Here is a 24,269-nt window from a genome sequence, read left to right as displayed (position 1 = left end):
ATTCTGACTAATACTCACCATTCATGTGTTCTGTAAATTGTGATTAATTAATTTTATATTTAAAAATATTTTAGTAACTAATTTATTTTATTGTAATTTATTTTTGGATAACTATTAATGCAGATTGAGCTATTCTCCTGCAGCCAATAGGGCATATAATACCATGCGCTTTCAATTAATTAATATTCACTTTTTTGTGATTCTTCTTCTTCTTCTCTTCTTCTTGAGTATTCTGCAATTGATTAGGTTCTTCTCTTAGTAGCAAAAACTTTCCTTCCACTCTCTTTTGTTCTGAGCTTTCTCTTTCAAGGTTGTGTACTTGTCTCCATTCAGCATGTCATCTAGCATTGTTTTCCTTACTCTTCCTTTGGGTCATTTTTCGTCTATTTTTCCTTCGATAGCATCTCTGATGATTCCTCTCAGAATATGGCTGATCCAGTTTCCTTTTCTTCTTTTTATCCTCTTTAACAGACTTCTTTCTTCTTCTACTCTTTTCAAGACCTCTTCATTAGTTATTTTATCCGTCATTTGATTTTTTCCATCATTCTCCAAATCCACATCTCAAAGCTTTCCAAAATCTTAATTTCTTCTTTCTTCACTGTCCAAGTTTCAGCTGCATAGAGGTAACACTCCACACATAACATTTTATTAGTATTTTCTTTAGGTTTTTGTCCATTTTACTTCTGAACAAATTCCATTGTCTATTAAAGGCATCTCTTCCCATCGCTATTCTTGCTTTTGTGTCACTTTTACATCTTCCATCACTGCTAATTACACTTCCTAGATATTTAAATGTCTTTACTTGATTCAATTTTTTCCCATTTATGCTGATATGCATATTTGCCTCTTTCCTTGCTACTTTCATTACCTTTGTTTTTCATTATATTAATTTTCATTCCATAATTGAAACAGGACTCTAGTAATATATTCAACAGATGTTGTAGTCCTGTTTCAGTATTTGATAATAATGCCTTGTCATCTGCATATTGTATTGTAAATATCTATCTACCTCCAATCTTTATTCCTTCTTCTGAATTCTCCAGTACTTTTTTATTATTATTATTACCACGGGCTACTCCAGGAGTCCTTAGACTCATCGAGGGAGGCCCTAAACATCATGTTCACACAGCTGTTCAACATTCTCACAGTATCTATCATACCTTGCCTTGAACTCGCTCACTGTCATAGCACCCACAACAGACTCTGGCAGCTTATTCCACTCATTTACCACTCTAAAAGTAAAGAACCCAGCTCTAACACCCCTGCTAACCACGCTCTTGCCCAGCTTCCATGGGTGTCCCTTAGTTCTCCCACCACCAGTCCTGATCTCAAAAATATCATCTGAATTAATCCTATAGAATCCTTTTAGCAATTTGAATGTCTCAATCATATCTCCCCTTTTTCGCCTATCAACTAGTTTCTGCAACCCACAAATCTTCAACCTGTTCTCATATGGTTCATTCCATAGACCTGCTATCATCTTAGTCACTCGCCTCTGGATCCTCTCCACCTTCTCCCCATCAAGAAGGAACCTAGGTGACCAAATCTGGGCACAGTAGTCGAGATGAGGTCTTATCAGGGCTCGGTACAGAGGTACAATAACTTGTTTTTCTCTGCTCGTCAAGGTATTTTTCAACAACCAAGTGAGTTGATGAGCTGATTTAGCTACTTTCGCAATGTGCCCCCTAAACTTCATCTCCCTATCCACCAACACTCCCAAGTCCCTGGCTTCATCAATCTCTTGGAGTACAGTTCCACCAATGTGGTATACTGCTGCTAATCTTTTCACTGACTTACTTCTTTTAACATTGCTTTTTAACATTTTTGTGATTATTTTCTTTTAATTGCATTGATAATGGCTATAAAGCATAGCCAAAAATTTTACAAATAAAAAGAATTAAATTAAGTATTTCTGTTATTAATTAGTTATAACGAATTCTTCCACTTACATCTCAATTTTTAGATCAATAATAGTTTTGTCTGTTAGTTGTGTGTTCTCTGACTGATTTGCCTGTGTTGGCTCCTACTTCTTCTCAATATATACTTTGGATCCGACATGATTACTATTATGATGTTCTTAACTAATTGATAAGTTGTAAGTTGACTTCTAATTCAAATATAAAGAAAATTTATATTTAAAGACTGCGCCACTTTATATCTGAATTAGTTCAAGAATTGAAGATAAACCAACTCTCAACTACCCTTCCTTTATATGTTGTTATTATATATACTGGCCGAGTATATTTGACTTACTTAATTCACCCGCTTTGGTTCGAATATTTTATGAATGGTGCAGTAAAAGAGATTCAAGCAAAATACAACTTTTGATTAACAAAAACAAACATTTAATTTTAAAATCACAAATTTTACACTTAAGATCAAATCACTAATTAAGTTATTATAAACACTTCAGCCTTTCTGATAATACTGTCATACAAACTAAGACAATGGTAAATTTGTTATCTCTAATACAGTCTTCTCACAGTTTCTTAAGTTCCAAATACAATAAAAATTGCAGCAACACCTCTTCACAAACAAACACTTTTAAATTTACACTTCAGCTAATCTTCGCAATAGTTACTGTTAACATAAGGAAATTCTAGGATGAAACACACTCACATCTCTGCATAGGAATATTAATGGTTGGAATATTCTTACCGATAATCTTCTTTCTTCATCAACTTACACACAAACACTTTTTAAAACTGTAAGTTTTAACAATAAACAGCACTCGTTAAAATAAATCTTCGAAGCATTAACTGAATTAATCACGGTCACAATACACATAATCAGATGTTCTTGCATGAAGCACTACTGATCACTCATGAATTAGGTAACACAATAATTCCTTAACTTTAGGTTTTATATGCACAGTTGTTCATTCCTCCGGCATTCACTTAATTCTTTAGGTACTATAATTCTAAACACAGCTAACGGTAAACTTCAATTTTACAGCCTCTACTATTCTCTGGAAACTTCGTTCTTTGCTTCAAGGTTCCGTATGTCCTTGACAGGTCGGCCCTGAAATTAAATCTCAACTAAAGTATTGCTAGTCTATTTAGTAGTCACTTAGCTGTCTCCCATAGCTATAATTGTTATTCTACAACTTATTAGCTAACCGCCTCTCGACTAGTAGACTTTATTTAGCTGCTTGAGTGACTTGCCGACTCGCTATTATCGCACTGTGATTCCCGAATGCCAAATGCTCCGATTCCAACCTAATGCCAATCCTCTCTCTCTGTGTTTCCTCTCTCCCTTAATAATCTATAATTTCAGCATTCATCGCTTATATATCCGTTCTTCCCGCCTAAATTGTTCTCGTGAACTAAAACTCTTTTCAATAAACCTTCTCCTCACAAGGTGTTCCAACTCGCACTCGCTTACTTACATGCGTCTCCATGACAACAAAACAAAACATAATAAAATTGAGCTATTACATAACGTTAAATTTCTACAAATAGGAATAAATAGAGAATATTAACATTTCAATTAATGCGCAGTTAAATTATCAAATACAAGTTCTTATAATATTAACATAGTAATAATTAAAATAGCTTAATAATATTTAATACAGTCTTTTCATTATTAATACATATATGAATAAATAATTAAATATTAGACAAAATTAAGGTAGTTATATGAATATTAAATTGTAAAATAAGTTGTTTACATTAAATGATATTTACAAGTCTAGCCTTTGTGATGGAAGATCATGTTGGATTCTGAAGCAAATAATAATTACTCCAATCTCTATATATTCAGAATCCAACACCTGTATGCGCCATGAAAAACCAGAGTTTCCAGGAGAAAAAAAACTAATCTAGAAGTATAAGATTTTACCAGCAGATTCTTCTACTCTTGATGAGAGTGAAAATATCTTTTACAACTTTCTCTCTCTCTCTCTCTCTCTCTCTCTCTCTTTATTGCTTTTTAATACTTTCCTTTCTCTTACCTCTCACTTCTCTTTCCTGCAGTACCATTTGCATTACACAAGTAGGGAATTAAAATTGACTTATATGGTGCATATTAGTGTGATTTAATTATTAGTATGAATCCCGTTCTCTAGTTTGATTATTGTATTTCACATTATGCAAGTATGGATCAAAAGAAACATTTCTTTTCCCATCCCTTCTTCGATATGGAAGTTTATAAACTTACTTTAGCTACACTGGTTTGGATATTGGATTCAACAGTGCTAAGTTCATAATGCAATGAACAGTACATTACGTAGATTCACTCTGATTATTTATGAGGTCATCAGGGTTCAGAGGTGATAATGAAACAGTAGATATAAAGGGAAAGTGGACTACAAACTGTAGTGAACAGGTAGCGTAGATAGAAGTATATAAGTAAAGATTTTATAGTATAGATGGAAGTGTGAGAATAAAAGATCATCCCTAGAAGTTGAGTAAATGCAGCTAGTAATGCTGTTTGAGCTAGATTTTCTTTGGTGAATTTTTATTTATTTATTTATTTATTTATATGCATGTAAATAAGTGGAATGGGTTACTGGTGGAAGTGGTGAATATATCATATATAAATGAATTTAAGGTGATGCTTGATAGTTGGTGTGTGAGCTGAATGGAGCTCCCACGATGAATCCTAGAACTCCATTATTAACAAATTATTTTTTTTTTATTATTAACAATTATAAACATTATTATTAACAAAATGCTGGAAACTTTCGGATAAAGCAATTTAAGTAGTTAATATTTTTGAGTTAAAGGAAAAAAAGTTTATATATTAGTTTTTCTGTCAGCAAGGCCTAATATTTTTTTTATATTACAGAATGCAATAGAAATCTTAGAAGGAAAAGTATTTGATTTATGCAAGAAACGTGATGCTCTCTATGATGAAATAAATGAGAAGAATAAAGTTTTGGCTGATGCTAAAATTAAGTATGATGATATGGTAAATGCTTGTAGTCAAGCAACTTTATCAGACCCTGCTGAAAGTGAGAGTGCCAAGGTAGAAACATTTATTATTATTTTGAAAATATCTTTCTTGTCATATTAATTATATATGAGTAATTCTTATAAAATTATAGTAAAATTTATTACTATTATTTTCTCTGCTAACATCATGTGGCAATCTGTCAAAGATGTTTTCAAATCTAAGTATGATACTGTATTTGAATATCCCTTGCCAAATGTATTTGTCATCTTGATATAATATATAAACAAGGTTGCTAAAACATGATCTTCATCTGAAGTTTATATAATTCCTCCTATATCTCTTGTTCACTTACCATCCTTCTCCTCGCACATAAATGCATCACCCATTTCTTATTTACTAGGCCAGTTTGCATCCCCTCCAGATTACCAGGTATATAGCAATATACATTTAAATATATCTCCCTGTTGACCTCCACCCCACACTATGCACTGTCTTACTTCTTGCATCTGTGCCTTGTGCGGGCATAACTCTTATTCTGTCAACAACAACACAACTATTCTTTTTTTTTTTTCTCTTATTATTCTTATCCAACCATTTCACTTATTCCAACAATGTTCAGGCAAATGACCATCTTTTATTTGTTCAATCTGTTTCGCTAGCTTTTGTTCTATTTCCATTTCTTTTATTTACACCATCTTTTATTTGTTCAATCTGTAAATAAAAGAAATGGAAATGGAACAAAAGCTAGTGAAACTGAGGAAGTGAAAGAACAAGAATGTAGAAGCAAAAGTTGGTGATAAAGGAACGAAAGAAAGTGTGAATGAGGAATCAGAAGTAAGGTACAGCAGAACGAGAGGTAGCGAGACTAAGAAAGTGAGTGAAATTGTCAGAATGCAAGATTTGACAAAAGTTATTGAAAGTGAAAAATGAAATGAGGAATATGTAGAGTGATATTAGACGTTTAGTGGAAACTAATGAAAGTGTGCCAAAGAATAGAATGAAAGAAAAAAAGGGTAAAAGAGGTTCCGAGTGATTCCAAGATAGCAGCATATGGAGGTTCCAGTGTTACAGGATTAGTTAAGGAGAGTCCATAAGGTCTGATGTCCAGGAGGGAGAACAAGCAAAATAATTCAGGCTTTGAACATGAGGAAATAAGCAAGAGAATTAGTGGTGGTTGTGGGGACAAATCATTTAAGTGGAAATAAGGAGAACGTAAGGGCAAATATCAGGAGGTTATTAAGAAGAGCGAAAGATAACAGTATAGCGGGAAAGGTTATCAGTGTGTTACCGAGGCATGACAATGATGAGTTGAGACAGAGAGCCATAATCATGAATAACATGCTATCAGAGCTGTGAGGAGAAGGGAGTACAGTTTATGGATGTATGGCATGTGTTTGAAGGAAGAATGGAATTATACAGGCGTGATGGGTTGCATTTGAATGGCTTTGGAGTGAATGGGACAGAGAAAGTGTTGCTAGATAGAAGTGCAGTGTGTGATGCAAGCAAGAGATCAAAAGTAAGAGAAGAAGTGAAAGATAAAGAGAGTATATTGAAGAGACAGAAATGCTTAGCAGTGGAAACAGTTGTAGGGTGGAGATGAAGAGAGAATGGGAATGCAAGAGGAACAGGGAAACAGGCAGTGAATGTGTGTATGGAGATGGAGTATATTGCAGTGTGAGGTGGGGAAATTGAGACTGAGTGGATATATGTGGTAAGTGGTGATAAAGGTGATTGGACAAGAGCAGGTCTTGTGGGGAAATCAGAACCAAAAAGTGGCTTGCATAGGACTGGTTTTAGACCTAAAAATGAACTGCTGAGTTTGTTTACAAATTCTAGAAGTATCAGAAATAAGGGAGATGAAATGGTTTCACTGATTGAATGTATTTGCCACAAAATCATTAGAATAAGGGAAATATGATTAATTGAAGATGATATCCTAATTGGAATAGAAATGGAAGGATACAGTATTTTTTGTGTGAGAATAGAAAGAACAAGATGGGAGAGGGAGTGGTGCTGATGGAAGCAGGGGAATTATGTCCACATAAGGTAGACATGAAAGATAGAAATACTGGCAACAGTTATTAGGCAGGATGGTGTAAAGTGGAGGATGACAGGAAGATGTATTTAGTTGGATGTTGCCAAAGGATGGAATGAGGAGGGTGGTGATGAAGAAATGTATAAACGACTTGGATTACTGAACAAAGGAAGGGTAGTTATTATGGGCAATTTTAATTATGGCAGTATAGATTGAAATGAACAGATAGCATTTGGGAATAAGGAAAATTATTTTCTTCAGTTCTTGAGAACCAGCTATTTCAGACAGTATTGTTGTGTCAGAAAATGTGATGAGTCATCTCCTTTTTCCGACCCAACATAGAGTTAGCTCAGAAGGAATGGATAAGGACATACTTATGCCTCCAAACAGAAAATGTGCTCATTAATGACCCAAGAACATGTGTATATCCAGATTAGTAAATTCTAAGCAATGTTAAAGTATCCCATAAATAGAGAAGGTTTGTTAAATCTATTAAGGTAGAAAATCATGTATAAATTCTAAAAAGATGTGTACAAGCTAATAATAGTTTTAGGCCATGTCAAAGATAGTTCGTGGCCACGGTATCCAATCAGCAGCCACCGTACGTATGACGACACCACCAAGTGAGGGCGCTGTTTTGGAGTATATAGGTTTCGGCAGGGATTTGAATCACCCTCTTTTTCTTCTCTTTTCGTCAGTACCTGGTTTCCTGTGCGGAAGGCTGTATAGCTGTGAAAAGCTTGCTGCCATGCGCAGCAAGAATCTCCCCTTGCTATGTGTGCTACGTGGATCAAAGCTGCAGCTATAGTGCATCCAGATTCCTAAGAAGAAAGGGCCACTGATGAGTTAACGTCAGTGTTTAATTCGGGGTAAGAGTGTTTCGTTTCGTGTGGAACAAAGGAATAGTGAAGCCGCCATTAAAGAAAGTACAGTAAAGAGATCCGAATATCCAGATAAAGCAAGAATGGTAAGCAGAAATCTTTTCATATTAATATCGGAGTAACCGTGGAGTAAGGAGAACTGGTCTTTAAGAACACAGCCCATTTCTGTGAAGTGTTACAAGAACTGTCTGCAGTTTGGACATTTTGTCTATATCTAAGGAAAGGGCATTTTAGGCTTGAGCCAAGTAGGAGACCGAGGCTACGAACTGTTTGTGTCTAAAGAATAATAATGTTATACTGTTAAAACCTAATTGAATGTTAACTAAAATTTTGGGGGAGGATTAAGTCTAAAATATAAGAAGGAGCATTGCCTCAAGAAATCTATGTCAGAATTACTGAATTGACTTGTATATATATATGTAATTAGCATGTGTGATAGTAGATTGGTTATTTAGTATATGTTGTCAGAGTCTAAGGATGGATATGTATATATATAAGTGAAGGAATTTATGTCAGTATAGAGGATTACAGTGTAGAAATTTTGGATGTGTTAAATTAAGAAAAGGGAGGGAACCCAGACTCTTTTAATTTAAGGATTAACTAACTTGTATCATTGTGTTTTGTGCTAAAATAAACGTATTTCTTTATGTGTAATCAAATGAGTTTGTCATGCTTTCTGTGGATTGAATTACCGCTTGGAAAATTACGAACCATGCATAAAAGGGGAACCCACTAGTAATATAAGAAACGGGACCACGACTGCATACTTCATGATCCCTGCATTTTCTTTCTAAGTAATCTTGGTTAGTGTATCAGAATTTAGTTGCCAGCTGGCACAGTCATTAAGTAATATAAATTTGTCGGCAAACAAATTAACTGATAATAAGTAAAGTACAAAAATTTAATGATAACAAAAGATAAAGTTTAAGATAGGACAAATAAGAGATAAGACGCCAATAAGACCAACGCCACCAAGATATAATAGTATGTAAAGAATGTGACATGAGGAGCGAAAGTTTTAGATCTGATCATCAGAGGATGTAATTGTGAGTAGGGTTTCGCGCTTGCCTCCAATTGGTGAGTGTGATCATGAAGTGATCAACCAGGCTGTGGCTAGCTATATGCAGACTTCTGTGAGGAAAGGATATATGTGAAAGTAGAAGGCTGGTGATTATGACAAGCTTAGGAGACATCTTGGAGTTATACAATGGAATGAGGAATTGAGTGGTAAGGAAATAAATGCTGCTTGAGAATGGACAAAGAAATACGTAACAGCATCATTGTGTGAATGTATTCCACGGTCCAAAAACTGAAAAGGTAGGTGTAAAATGGATAAATGAGGAGCTTAAGCATGAAATCTGAACGAAGAAGGAACTTTGGAGGCAGTACAGTATGAATAATGGTAATAATCAGTTACATGAAGAGTGTAGAGAATAAGCCAGGGGAGTCACTCTTTTAGTAAGAAAAGCAAAAGTGCAGTATGAGCAGAAATTGGCAAATCAGGAAAAGAAAAATCGAGAAGAGCTTTTTCAGACAGACGTAGAAGGAAGAATGATTATGGTAAGATGCCTGTTAATGGATGAAAATGGTTGAATGGTAACTTATGCAGAAGACATTGTTCAGGTATTCAGTGATCCATTTATAAAGGTGTTTCATCCTCATCAGGGTGGAAACATGAGGAACTTAAGTGTAGAGGACATAGGAGAGGAAGGCCTAATTGTGAGTGATCAGGAAGTATTTAAGGAAATAAATAACCTTCATATCATTAAGGCATAGAATTTGATGACATATGTCTTAAGGCAATGTTCCAGGAAATTGGTAGTAGCATTGGTGAATGTTTAATAAGTCTTACAACAGCACAGTTTCCAAAGAGAGTGGAAAGAAGGTAAAATTGTTGAACTGCATAAAGGTTTTGATATAATTGGCTACAAATTATAGGCCAATCTGTATATTATTATTATTATTATAACATATTATTACATAGCACCTCCAGAGGAGTCCAAAGACTCATCAAGGGAGGGCGCCTACTCCACAACTCTTCATCTCCACCAACTACAACTACTTTCATCATCTACACCAATGCCATCTACTGCCGACCACCACCAGTATTTTCACAGACAATCACAAACATCCATGCCCATGCCGTGATTCGAACCCGCAACCTTTTGGCTGGAAAGCGGATATGCTAGCCACTGGGCCAACCAGCCGGCCAAGTATATCTGGAGTAGTTGTGAAGGTATCAGAGAAATTTGATGAGTATTCTCAGTATTCTCTTATCAGCATGGGTTTGTTAAAGGGAAATCATGTTTTACTAACTTATTTATGTGCTATAACAAGGTGACAAATTATTTAAAATAAAGAGCCAATAGGCTTCATTTCGGCGATGTAAACATTATTTAAATTAAGGGGATATTAAATTGTTTTAAAGCCGAATAAGAAACGCAAAGATCGGAATCAAAGAGTTTCATGCCGAATATGGTAACTATAAACGTATCGGCGACTACTAACGTAAGCTAAAGCATGTAGTTCAAGTATGTAGTACAAACTAGGGTAACTCGTAGCAAAGGTAGAGAAAGTTCTGATCGCTATTCTTAGTATTTTCCATAATGTAAAACCCATCTCCTAGGAGATGTATGATGTTATACATTATGGTGGGAGGTCACTACCCAGACCGGTAGCTAGACCAAAGTATATAATACTAAGGGTATAGCAAAAAGAACTTGTATACTCTGCTATCCGAGTTGTCAAAAAGGTGGACCCATAAATTATTTAAAATAAAGAGCCAATAGGCTTCATTTCGGCAATGTACGTGCTTTAGTAGTCGCTAGTAGTCGCAGATACGTTTATAGTTACTATATTCTGCATGAAACTCTTTGATTCCGATTTTTGCATTTCTTATTCGGCTTTAAAACAATGTGGGATTTAATATCCCCTTAATTTAAATAATGTTTACATTGCCGATATGAAGCCTATTGGCTCTTTATTTTAAATAATTTATGGGTGCACCTTTTTGACAACTCGTATAGCAGAGTATATAAGTTCTTTTCGCTATACCCTTAGTATTATATACTTTGGTCTAGCTACTCACTGATGAGATCTCAATAAAAATCGAAACCGGTCTACCTTCACCATAATGTATAACATCATACATCTGCTAGGAGATGGGTTTTACATTATGGAAAATACTAAGATTAGCGATCAGAACTTTCTCCACCTTTGCTACGAGTTGCCCTAGTTTGTACTACATACTTGAACTACGTGCTTTAGCTTACACTAGTAGTCACCGATATGTTTATAGTTACTATATTCGGCATGAAACTCTTTGATTCCGATCTTTGCGTTTCTTATTTGGCTTTAAAACAATGTGGGATTTAATATCCCCTTAATTTAAATAAGGTGACAAATGTCGTGGACAAGCATACACTGCACACAAGGGAGATGCATACACAGTGGTAGATTTTCAAAAGCGTTTCATTGACTGCCACACAAGCTGGTAAATACATTGAACCATATGGGATTGGATAACAGACATCTGAGATGGTCATTAGATCAGTGACTGGCTGTCAGATAGGTATCAGAATGTTGTATATGGGGTGCAGTATCCTGTAAGAGGAAGGTGTGCTGCAGGGATAAGTTTTGTGACGATTGTTGTTCAATTTGCATATTAATTGTATTGGGATGGGTTTAACTAGTGATATGTAGCTGTTCGCATATGATGCAAAATTGGGGAGAGCAGTGCATAGTCAAGCAGATGTTATGACCCTACAGGAGGACTTGAATACATTGCATGAATGGACAGGTAAAAGTAGAACTGTCAGTTCATTGTTGCAAAGTGTAAGATTTTGCAATTTGGTAAGTAATGATAGGATGCAAAGTACACACATGGTAGGGAAACTTAAAGGAGGTAGAGGAGATGAGAGATCTGGGTGTGGTAGTGGTAGTGAACCAGGACCTGAAATTCAGGTGCCATTGTGAAGAGACGTCACATCAGATAATGGCAATGATGCCGAGGACCCTGACATGCAGAAATAGAGAAGTTATAATGCCTTTATATAAGGCCTTGATCAGGCCTCCTATAGATTATTGTGCACAGATTCGGTTGCCGTGATTTCATGGTGATAACAATATGTTAGAAAGGGTCCAGAGAAGATTTACAAAGGTAATCAGTGGTCTTTGGAATGTGGAGTATGAGAACAGAGAGAGAAAAAATTACAAAGCCTTGTGAATAGGAGGTGGGGGATATGATTGAGACATATAAGGAATTGTTATCAGGTTGATGTGGAAGAGATTTTTCATAGAATGGGAGAGGGAGATAGAACAAGAGGCCATTGCTGGAAACTGTATAAGGAGGGTATGAGCAGGGGAGTGAGGAGTAGGTTCTTTGCATAATGAAGAGTGGTTGGTAAGTATGTTGTGAATGTAGACACATTAAATCAGTTTAAGGCAACAGTTGGAAGAACATTGTGTGCAATATTGTGTACCTCCCATGAGTCTCTGGCTCTGTGAGGTCAGATGTTAATAAAAATAATAATAATCTTCATTTCTCAAACTACTGATCTCTCCATTTGCCAGCTCTTTCCATCTCTTACATCACTTTCCAGCTCTTTAAGAATATGATTTCTTGTTCATTTGATAGGGATGAACGAGATCTCTTGTTCACTTCTGTCATTATTCTCTCTCTCTCTCTCTCTATCAGTAACCTCACCAGTTGACACACACTTAGTTTTAATTATTCTTATTATTATTACGTAACACCTCCAGGGAGTCTAAAGACTCATCAAGGGAGGGAACCTACTCTACAACTCTCCATCTCCACCAATCCCACCAACTGCAACTACCTTCATCATCTACCGAGCCATCTACCGCTCGGTAGATGATGAAGGTAGTTATGTGAAATTACCACCACCACTAGTAATTTCACATACAATCACAAACATCCATATCCACGGCTCCTATATAAGGCAGGATTTGAACTCGCAGCCTTTTGGCTGGAAAGCAGATACAGTAACCACTTGGCCAACCATGCTTTAAATAGGATAAAAATAAATATCATATTGAAAAGAAACATATGTTGAAGAAGCGTTTACAGGTGTACTGTAGACTCAGCTATACAAATATTATTAAAGAAAAAAATTAAAGACTGGCAACAAGAACCAAACTTTGGTTTCCCTTGTGAAATCTGAAGAAAATATTGATTCATTCAGCCAGAAATGTATCTGATGATGTTCTTTTACAAAAAAAAAAAAAAAAATCTGTGGGCACAAGAAGGTAAAGAGGCATTTGTGGAAAAGAAGGAATCATATCAAGCTTCTTAGGAAGTAGGTCTGCAAATGCCCTGAGAGAGTACAGAGGAAAATGCAATATATTTAAGCTGTGTGTAAAAGTATCTAAAATCATGGGAAGATTTTGCTAAGAATATAAATACCATTTATCTTCATGAAGGTTGCAAAATATTCTGGAGGCTATTAAAAAAGCTTTGAAATAAAGGGAAAGATGCTGAAAAAGGAATCAGAAATGAAAAAGGTGATATAAAAATTAAAGAAATGATGAAGGTCCTTTCTTTCATAGTTATATGGTGATTAGTGTTCATTCTAATGAATTATGGACACAACTGCCATGTCATTCTAATTACTTCAATTTAACATAAACCAAAATAATTAATTACCTGATGTTTGAACCTTCATATCAAGGTCATCATCTGGAGTATACATCATAGACAAAGAGGCAACCTAAGTTACAATACACATAGTATGCTAACATCACACTAATAATTAGGTCAGCAGTTGACACTGTTGGCCTGACTACTGGTAAAAAAAAAAAAAAAAAAAAAAAAAAAACCTGCTGCATGAAGACTAGAGACTTGTTAAGAGGTTACTCACAGATGGATTAGAACAAAACTAGTATTGATGGTGACCAATATTGACAGAGGTGAGCTAAGACTGAAGTGCAGAGCCAGGGAAACTATAATGTTTATGGGTGGGGGAGCAGTGAACATGGGATCCAGTCGATCGAGAAGTTAGTAAGTGGGAGATTTATCACATGATGCTAAATGTGGCACCAAGATTCTTAACTTTACTGGACTAAGCAACACAAGGTGTAAGGGAGGTTGTGGGATGAAGAGGGAATTGCAGTTTATGTATACTAATGCCAGGGTTAGAGGGTGAGAAGTTTTTGGCATTGGCTTTCACAACTTGGCAAAATTTGTAGGCATCAGTGATACTTAGTTGATTGGGGATGATATGGTCATAGAAATAGATTGCAAGAGATGTGGTGCCTTTACAGAGAACAGAAGAAACCAGATGGGGAGAGGGGTTTTTGCTAATGATAGTAGAGGAATTGAAGCTAAAAAAAGAGTAAAAGTACATCAAGAGACAAGGATTCAAAGTGCAGCTTATTTGAAGCTATCTTGTGTGAGACAGAGGCCAACAGAATCAAATATGTAATTAGTTGCTGCTATAATGCAGTTGCTGCTAGCCTGGTTGGCTGAGTAGTTAGCATATCTGTTCTCCAGCCAAAAGGCTGCAGGTTCAAATCCCGCTGTGGGCATGGATGTTTGTGATTGTCTGTGAAAATACTAGTGGTGGTAGTGGGAGGTAGATGCCATTAGTATAGTTGCAATTTGTTGTAGTTGGTGGATTGAGTGGTGGAGACAGAGAGTTGTAGAGTAGGTGCTCTCCCTCGATGAGTCTTTGCACTTACTTGAGGTGTCACGTAATAATAATAATAATAATAATCTGGGGGGTGAGAGAGTAAAAGGAAGAATGTAGATGATGTACATTGACAAATTAGCATGAGTTAAAGGTTGAGTAATTATTATGGAATATTTCAACTATGGGGACGTAGACTGTGAGAATGGTCAGGGGCAGGGATTGGAATTTGTACACCTAAAGCAGAATGTAATGCAGGGGACATGAGGTTTAAGAGTGCTAGATCTCATCATACAATCTGAGCACTTAAAAGTAATCAACCTAACTATGCTGTTTCTGCTTGGAGAAAGTGATCATGTAATCTTGACCTTGGAAATTCTAGACATATAGCATTTTCTTTTAAGAAGAGATATATGTAGAATTACAAAGCAAGTGATTATGATGAGCTGAGGTGTCAGCTTTCAGTAGTGCCATAAGAACTTAGAGGGAAAAGATATTGATGGTGCATGGGAGGTAGTCAAAGGCTGTTTGAAAAAAGCAGCATGAAAATGTATATGCCAAGTCAGAAGGATAAATCTGGTAGGATTTAGATGTATGAATAGAATCATTAAGCAAGAGTTACAGACAAAAAAGTTGTGCGGTGAATATAAGGAAAAATGTTATCAGCATGCCTATGTGCAGTACAAGGCACGGGCAAGAAGAGTGACCTGTATATGGTAATGAAGGCCAAAGCTAATTATGAGATAAAGCTAGTTGATGAAGCCAAAAGAGATCCTAAAGAGTTCCTTTGCTCTGTGGCAAGTAAAAGGAAGAAAAACTATGAAAGGATAACTTTAAAAAGTGCTGATGGTGGGGTGGTAACAGAAGTGAACCAAATAGTTCAATTACTGAGTGAGCATTTTGCAGAGATGTAGCATCTAATTGATGACATTGCAATGCCAGATATGATACTAACTGATGGGTGAATAGGAGTTCAAGAAATGGACCTCAGTGCAAACACAGCCATGAGATTAGATGGCATACCAGCCTGTGTATTACAAGAATGTGCAAGGGAATTATCAGCTCCTCTGACCAAACTGTTTAATTTAAGCCTCAGTAGCAGGAAGGCCAATGGAGTGGAAAGAGGGCAAATTAGACCCACTGCATAAAGGAGGATCCAAGACAGAAGTAGCAAATCAGCATCTCAGGAGTTTTGATGAAGATATTGGTGGTAAAAGACAGAATTCAGGACTGGGTGGATAGGAATATGATACTCTGTAAGGGACAACTTGGTTTTGCTTTGGTGATTTGCTTACTCTTTATAATAAAGAGACAATGGAGTTGGATAAGGGAAATGTCTACACAGTGATATTGATGGACTTTGCAAAAGCATTTGACAAGATTCCTCATGGAATTTTGTTGCAAATATTAAACTAAATGTGGACGGATATGAATCTGGTGATATGGATTAGAGTGTGGCTGATGGATAGATATAAAGAGTGGTTTATGGAGGAGTGAGTTCAGGAAAAAGCAAATGACTAATATTTTACTGCAGGGCTCAGTACTTGGTCTGCTGTTGTTTGATTTCCATGTCAGCGAAATAGGAAATGAATTGTTAGGAACTATTCAGTTGTTTGCTGATGGCACTAAACTGGGAAGAGCAATGATAAGTGAAAGTGAAGTAGAAATTGTGCAGGAAGACTTAAATATAGAGTATAGGCAAAGAGGTGTAGTTGCAGTTCATTCCAGTTGGATTTGAGTGGTGGAGACAGGGAGTTGCAGAGCAGGTGCCCTTCCTCGATGAGTCATTGGACTTCCTGGAGGTGTCACGTAATAATAATAATAATAATAATAATAATAAATGGCCAATTCAATGTGCCCAAGTGAAAGGTGGATGCACTTTGGGAAGAAGAGATCACAAGTCGTGCATCATATTGATGGAACTGAATTGCTGAATTGCAGAAAACTGATGAGGCTAGAATATGAGGGTTATTGTGAACAGGGAGTTAGTTAGAGGGGCATATTAGATTTACATGGTTGTTGAGGAACACACTAAAAAGCAGGAATAGAGAAGTTATTGTTCTCCTATATAAGGCTTTAATAAGAGTCACACTGTCTGCAGATCTGGACACCCAGATTCCATGAGGATAAAGAAGTGGTGGAGAGGATCCAGAGGAGAATGTCAGAAATTGTGGCAGGTCTATGGAATGCTCCTGATGAGAATTTCAAAAACTAGCTGATGGTGAAAAAGAGGAGACACAATAGAAGCATATAAGTTATTAAAGAGGTTTTACAGTACTGAGAGTGAAGAAGCTTTCAGTACATGAAAGAAGAGAACAAGTGATCACCTGTGGAAATTGTGTAAGACTGTGGTTAGAAAGGGTGCTATTAATAAATTTTTTGCTTGGAGGTTGGTGAATGCTGTGCCGAGGTAGCTAAGAGTGCTTCATCAATGAATGAATTTAAAGAGAGGTATGTGTAGGCATTCTGTGAATAATGGATCTGACTCCATGGAGATACCTGTATAATAATAATAATAATAATAATTTATGAAGTAAGTGCTATAAGAGCAGAAATTATTGCTTAGAATCCTAAATTGAGGATGAGCTGGAGAACTTGAAAAAGAAGTTATGTAGGCTAAATGTGTACTATTCTTATTCTTGGGATTTTTAGGCAACTATTATTGTTTAGATCGGGATAATTGATCAAATTTTGCACTCTTTCTTAAATTTGTATTCATACCAAGTTTTTGTATACAAAATGAGTAGATTTATTATTATTTTTTATTTATTTTTTATATTTATTTATTATTATTTTTTTTTTTGTATATAAAAACTTGGTATGAATGCCAATTTAAGAAACTCTAGAAAGTTTAATCAATAATCCTAATCCCCATGATAATAGTGGCCTAAAAATCCCAAGAATGTGGATTGCATATATTCAACCTGCATGAAATAGTTGAGTTACTGAGTGACCACTTTGCAAGGGTATATCATCTTAGGAGGTTACTGCTTTAACAGATACTAATGTGGGAACAGAGGTGGATGAATTGGAGATTCTTAGGATATTGCAGAATTTCAATTTTAATACAGCTGTGGAACTAGATGGAATATCAGCTTTAGTCTCATGAGAATGTGCAACTCTGACTAGGCTCTTTAATTTAAGTCTCAGCTCTGGTAGTGTTCCAAGAGAGGGGAAACAGGGTAAAATAATTCCTTTGCATAAGGGAGGTCTTAGACTGCAGTAGCAAATTATAGACCAATCAGTATCTCAGACATAGTTGTAAAAATACTGGAAAAATTCGACAAAAAGAGAATTCATGAATGGGTGCAGTAGTGGCCCATACATAAGCACTGTGACACTGCAGCACTCACAAGGAAAAAATGAAAAATGTAAATTTTGTTTGTGTTTATAAATAATAACAATGCTTACAACATTATATAAATGCAATACAACATGCTAAAGGTTACAGCTTATGTTTCGACAGTGATTGAATAGTTAATAATTGGAATTGTTTGATTAACGCTTTAGATTACGAAACAAATACACTGCAATCTAACACAGTGTCGATATTATCACGTTTGACCAATCGCAGTCAGACTCACTGATATTCGTTTGCACTTGTAATGTGCAATGACTGACCATAGTCGTGCTTGCAGATTTTCATACATCTGCATGCACGACTATGGGGGGGAAAACCCTGCTGTCCATGCCCAAGACCAGCTAACTTGGCTATGGCTGAGGAAGATCCTTAAGCTCCTCATGTCGGACAGGAATCGAATCCAGGACACTCCTTCCCCAGGCATATGGTTGAGAAGCACAAAGCCACTAGGCTAACCGCACAGACGATTAATCCAATAAAATCCCCTCACTAACTTAAACATTTCTATCATATCAGCACTTTTCATCCTACCTACCAAACTATGCAATGCACATTTCTTCAACCTCTCTCCATTGATAGCATTCCCATGTCCTGATATTGTCTTAGTCATTCTTCTTTGCACCCTTCTCCAATGTTTCCACATCACATTGAAAACCAGGTGACTGAATATAAGCACAATTAGTCTAAGAGTGGTCTGAAAAGTTATATATACAGTGGCACAACTACCTCTTTATCCCTACATGTTAGAGTACTTCGTATCACAGCAGCACTACGATGCATATTCTTTGCAACACTTGCAATATTCCCTCTAAACTTCAGCCTGCTGTAAACTATCACTCCCAAATCTCGAATCGCATCCACTTCCAAGAGTAGAGCAGCGTCAATATAGTACACAGCCTTATATTTCTGAACTCCAAATTCAACACCTTGCACTTATTAATATTAAAACTACAACCCCACTCATCTGTCAAAGATAAAAGTCTATTAAAATCTTCCTAAGGGAATTAACATCGACAAATGCTGCTTATAACTCTCACTAACTTTGCATCATCAGCAAACAGCCAAAGATCTACAGTCAGTCCACATGATATATCATTTACAAACAAGTTAAACAACAGACAACCAAGAACAACACCCTGGGGCATGCCACTGGTTATCCTCTTTTTTTTTTTTTTACACTCATATACACCTTGTTGGTATCATTCAGAGAACGAATCACTAATCCAACTAACCGGTATAATATCCATTCCCATCCTCTGCAGCTTGTAAACCAATTTATCATCACCATCATCATCATTATTATTATTATTATTATTATTATTATTATTAACATCTCACCTTAATGGAGACAAAGACTCATGGGAGGTACACACTATTGCACACAATGCTCATTCAACCATGCTTTAAAATGATTCAATGTGTCTACATTCACAACACACTCAGGCAAAGCATTCCACTCACCAACTACTCTCCATGCAAAGAACCTGCCCCCCCCCCTCTTCTGCTCACATCCTCCTTAAACAGTCAGTTTCCAGGGATGGCCTCTTGTTCTACCCACTCTCCCATTTTATGACAAATATCCTCCATGTCAAATGACTAGCTTCTATGTCTCAATCACATCCTTCCTTCCCACTTTCTGCTATTCATGATGCTTTGCAATCTCTCAATCTGTTCTAGTACTCCACATTCCAAACACCAATGACAACCTTTGTGAATCTTCTCTGGACACTTTCCAACAAATCCTCATCACCATGAAAACCCAGCAACCAGATTTATGCACAATAATCCATATGAGGCCTGATCAAGGCCTTATACAGTAGCATCATAACCTTTTTATCTCTGCATTCAGGGTCCTCAGCATCATTGCCATTATCTGATGTGACATCTTCATAACTTGTGTAATGTGGCTCCTGAATTTTAGGTCCTTGTCCACCATCACTCCCAGATCTCTCAATTCCTCTACCTCCTTTAAAATTTCGCCACCAAGTGTATACTTTGCATTCCATCATTGCTTACCAAATTTCAAAGCCTTACACTTTGCAACATTGAATGACAGTTCCACCTACCTGCCTATTCATGCAATCTATTCAAGTCCTCCTGTAAGGCAATAAACATCTGCTTGCCTCTTCATTGCTCTTCCCAATTTTGCATTTTCCATTATGAGGCCTCATCAAGACCTTATACAATGGCATCATAACGTCTTTATCTCTCTATGTCAGGGTATTCTGCACATTGCCATTATCCGATGTGATCTCTTCACAACTTACGCAATGTAGCCCCTGAATTTCAGATCCTTGTGCACCCCCCCAGATACCTCATTTCCTCTACCTCCTTTAAAGTTTCAGTACCAAGTGTATACTTTGCATTTCATCATTGCCTATTAATTTCAAAGCCTTACATTTTGCAACATTGAACTGGCAGTTCTACATACTTGCTCATTCATGCAATCTATTCAAGTCCTCAGTAAAGCCATAACATCTGCTTGACTCTGCATTGCTCTCCCCAATTTTGCATCATCTGCAAACAGCTACATATCATCAGTTACACTCATCCCATTATCATTAATATACAAATTAAACAATAATGTTCCAAAAACTTACTCCTGCAGCATATTTTCCTCTTTCAGGATACTGCACCTCCATATACAACTTTTTGATACCTATCTGATGGCCAGTCACTCATCCAGCTCAGAAGTCTGTTATCCAATCAAATCTGTTTCAGTTTATTTAATAGCTTGTCGTGTGGGAGCCTATCAAAAGCATTTGCAAAATCCAAGTACACCACTGTATATGCATCCCCCCCTGTCCAAGTTTCAGTCACCTTGTTATAGTCCATAAGTAAGTTAGTAAAACATGATCTCCCCCTAACAAACCCATGCTGTTAACTACAAAGAATACCACTGTTTTCAACCCAATTTTGTATCCTTCTTCTCACCAATGTCTCTCTCTAGTACCTTTACTACAACTCCAAATATTATCACAGTATGTGGTTCTCCCTTATTAGTGCACTCATCACCTTGTCTTAAAATGCAAATAAATTGCTAAAATCATATCTACACATTACAATTCCATGCTAACCATCAAAAAGTATACTATGTCTATCAGCCCAATCTTATATTCTATTCCTAACCAATCTTTCCAACACCATGACTACAACTGCAGTTATACATACTGGTCTATAATTGGAAACTTCTGTCCTAGAACCAACCATGCTTATGGAGTGGTTCTATTTTGGCTTCTTTATTTTTCTTAGGAACCTTAACCACTGCAAGACACTTTCATTAAATACCCAAGTTAAAGGAATAGCTAACTGTTGTGCACATTCCTTCAATGCTAATATATAGCCTTATTAACATCTAGCTCAATCATCACTTGATACATCTCTCATTCCTTCACTTCTAATTCTGCTAATATTTGTCTCCCTTCTATATGTTGCATAGCATTATTTATAGCAGTATGAGTTCTGGTGAAGGCTAGAGAAAGAGATTGATGAGAAGTAGGATACAGAAATCGGTTGATAACTGCAGCGGTTATCAGCATGGGTTTGTTACAGGGAGATCATGTTTAACTAACATACTTATGTATACTATAACAAAGTGACAAATATCTTGGACAGAGGAGATACATATACAGTAGTGTACTTGAATTTTGAAACACCTTTAGATAGACTACCAGAAGACAAGCCGTTAAATAAATCAAAACAGGCTTCTGAGTTGGATCAGTGACTGGCTATCAGATAGGTATCAGAAAGTTGAAAATGCAGTGCAGTATCCAAAAACCAAAAAAGGATGGTCACTAGTGATGTGCTGCAGGGGTGGTTTTGGGACTATTGTTGTTCAATTTGTATATTAATGATACTGGGATGGGTTCAGCTAGTGATATGCAGCTATTTGCAGATGATTCAAAATTGGGAAGAGCAATGCAGAATCAAGCAGATATTATGGCCTTACAGGAGAACTTGAATAGATTGCATGAATGGGCATGTAAGTGGAACTTTCAGTTCAATGTTGCAAAGTGTAAGGTTTTGAAATTTGGTAAGCAGCACTGCGATTCAAAGTATACACTTGTTGAGGAAACTTTAAAGGAGGTAGAGGAGATGAAAGATCTGGGTGTGGTGGTGGACAAGGATCGGAATTTCAGAGCCTACATTGCACAAGTTGTGAAGACATCACATTGAATAATGGCAATGATGTGGAGGAACCTAACATGCAGAAATAAAGAGGTTATGATGCCATTGTATAAGTCCTTGATCAGGCCTCATATGGATTATGGTTCACAGATCTGGTTGCCTAGTTTTCGTGGTGATAAGGATATGTTGGAAAGAGTGCGAGAGAAGATTCACAAAGGTGTTCTGTGGCCTTTCGAATGTGGAGTACAAGGACAGATTGAGAGAATGTAAATTGGAAACCCTTGTGAATAAGAGGAGGAAAGGGGATATGATTGAGACATATAAGCTAGTCAGGGGTTGTTATTAGGTTGACATAGAGGAGATTTTTCATGGAATGGGAGAGAGGTATAGAACAAGAGCCCATTGCTGGAAATTGTATAAAAATGGTGTGAGCAGAGGAGTTAGGAGAGGATTCTTTACATATAGAGTGGTTTGGTAAGTGGAATGCATTGCCTGAGTGTGTTGTGAATGTAGATATGTTGAATCAGTTTAAGGCATGATTGGATGAGCTTTGTGTGCGATCTGCCCACAATGAGTCTGACTCAATGGAGGTCAGATGTTAATAATAATAATAATAATAATAATAATAGCAATAATGATATATACTTATAAAGTTCTCATTCAATAATTCCATCATATCGTTTGCAATAGTCACTCTGCTGCCATGACTATCCACTAGCGTCAAACTGCCATAATTATTCTTCATCTTGCTTGCATACTATCTTTGTTCCCATGTTATCAGTTACTGAATGGGAAAAATGTTAGGAACACATGAAAATCTTTGAAAAAGTGCTTAAATGAGGCAGTATCTGAAAGTATCCCCCAGTGTTCAAAGAATAAATAGGTTGGGAGTGAAATGGATATGCATCCCTATTAAGCAAGAGATCCACAAGAAGAAGATGATATGGAAAGAATATCATGAGAATAAGAGTGAGAGGAGTTATGAAATATATAAACTGCAAGCCAGAAAAATCACACAAGTATTGTGCAGAAAACTAAATCTGAGGGTGAAAAGAAATTGGCTATTATTATTAATATTATTATTATTATTATATAATACACTCAACAATACAACAACAATACAACTCAAAAAACACTCAACCAACCTACTTCCAGTTATACAAAAACTGTTAAATAAAATCTTCGAAACAGGACACATACCTGAAACACTGAAGACTGCATTAATCACACCCATACACAAACAGGGAAAAAGAAACATTATAAATAATTACAGACCCATTGCCACGCTGTCTGTAATCAACCAAATCATGGAGCGCATTGTGCATCAGAAACTCTCCACATACATTGAAAAATTTCAAATCATACCCAAAACACAATATGGCTTTCAAAAAAATAAAGGCACAGCAACACTCCTGGAAGATTTCACAGATCTAATAAACGCTGCATTGGATAAAAACAGAATAACATTAGTGGTATTCATTGACCTAACAAAAACATTTGACACACTAACACCGAAAACATTGTTAATGAAACTAACCCATATCGGAATTGGAGGTTGTCTACTCCAGTGGTTTAAAGCATACGTGAAAAACAGAAAGCACATCACACGTATAGGATCAGCATATAGCAAAGAGGTACATGTAACCTGTGGAGTACCGCAAGAGCTGTCTTATCTCCCATTCTATTTAATATATACACACATGACATAAGCAAACTCCCCCTAAAAAATAAAATCTTCCAGTATGCAGACGACACGGCCATAGTATCCATTCACAACAATGCAAATATCGCTTACACAAATATGCAACACGACATCAATCAAATCACTAACTGGTTAACCGAAAACGGCATATATATAAACCCTGGAAAAACAAAGCTAACGGTATTCAAAAACTCCCAAACCCTGCCCATAGAAACTAAATATCTCACTATCCAACATTCATCCTCCTATACACAAAGCACAGAACCTAAAATCACAACCATCACACAGGTGAAAACAACATGCTATCTCGGACTTCACTTCGATGCTGATCAAAGTTGGAATAGCCATACAAACTACCTACATACCAAGCTTAGGATAATAGCAAGCAAACAAACTATACAAATTAAAAGACATTGCCCCAACCCACATAAAAATACTAATCTATAAAGCATTATGTGAAAACATTTTAAGATATGCAATCACATCATATGCATTCTGGGCAGAATACAGACTTAACAGGCTACAATGGTTGCAAGATAAAATAGTAAAACTGATATTCTGGGAACAACTTACTCTTATGCAGGAAGCATGGACAAAACACAAAATATTTAAGGTGAAA

At 36.4% G+C, this 24,269-nt stretch overlaps 1 protein-coding gene across 1 annotated transcript in view; it reads left to right on the top strand.

Moving 5' to 3' along the window:
* The window catches only part of LOC150103969 (outer dynein arm-docking complex subunit 3-like), a 248,381-nt gene that overhangs the window by 73,433 nt on the left and 150,679 nt on the right, over positions 1-24,269 (top strand). The window contains exon 3 of the mRNA XM_090397109.1: positions 4,789-4,968. Coding sequence (XP_090253235.1) covers positions 4,789-4,968 — 180 coding nt within the window. The remainder of the gene's footprint in view (positions 1-4,788; positions 4,969-24,269) is intronic.

Source organism: Typopeltis vanoorti, chromosome 8 (genome assembly GCF_054136105.1).
Source record: "Typopeltis vanoorti isolate ZY-2024b chromosome 8, IOZ_Tvanoo_1.0, whole genome shotgun sequence".
NCBI classification, from domain to species: Eukaryota; Metazoa; Arthropoda; class Arachnida; order Uropygi; family Thelyphonidae; genus Typopeltis; species Typopeltis vanoorti.
Note: the sequence above shows the minus strand (reverse complement) of the source record. Positions and strands in the feature narration are given on the sequence as shown.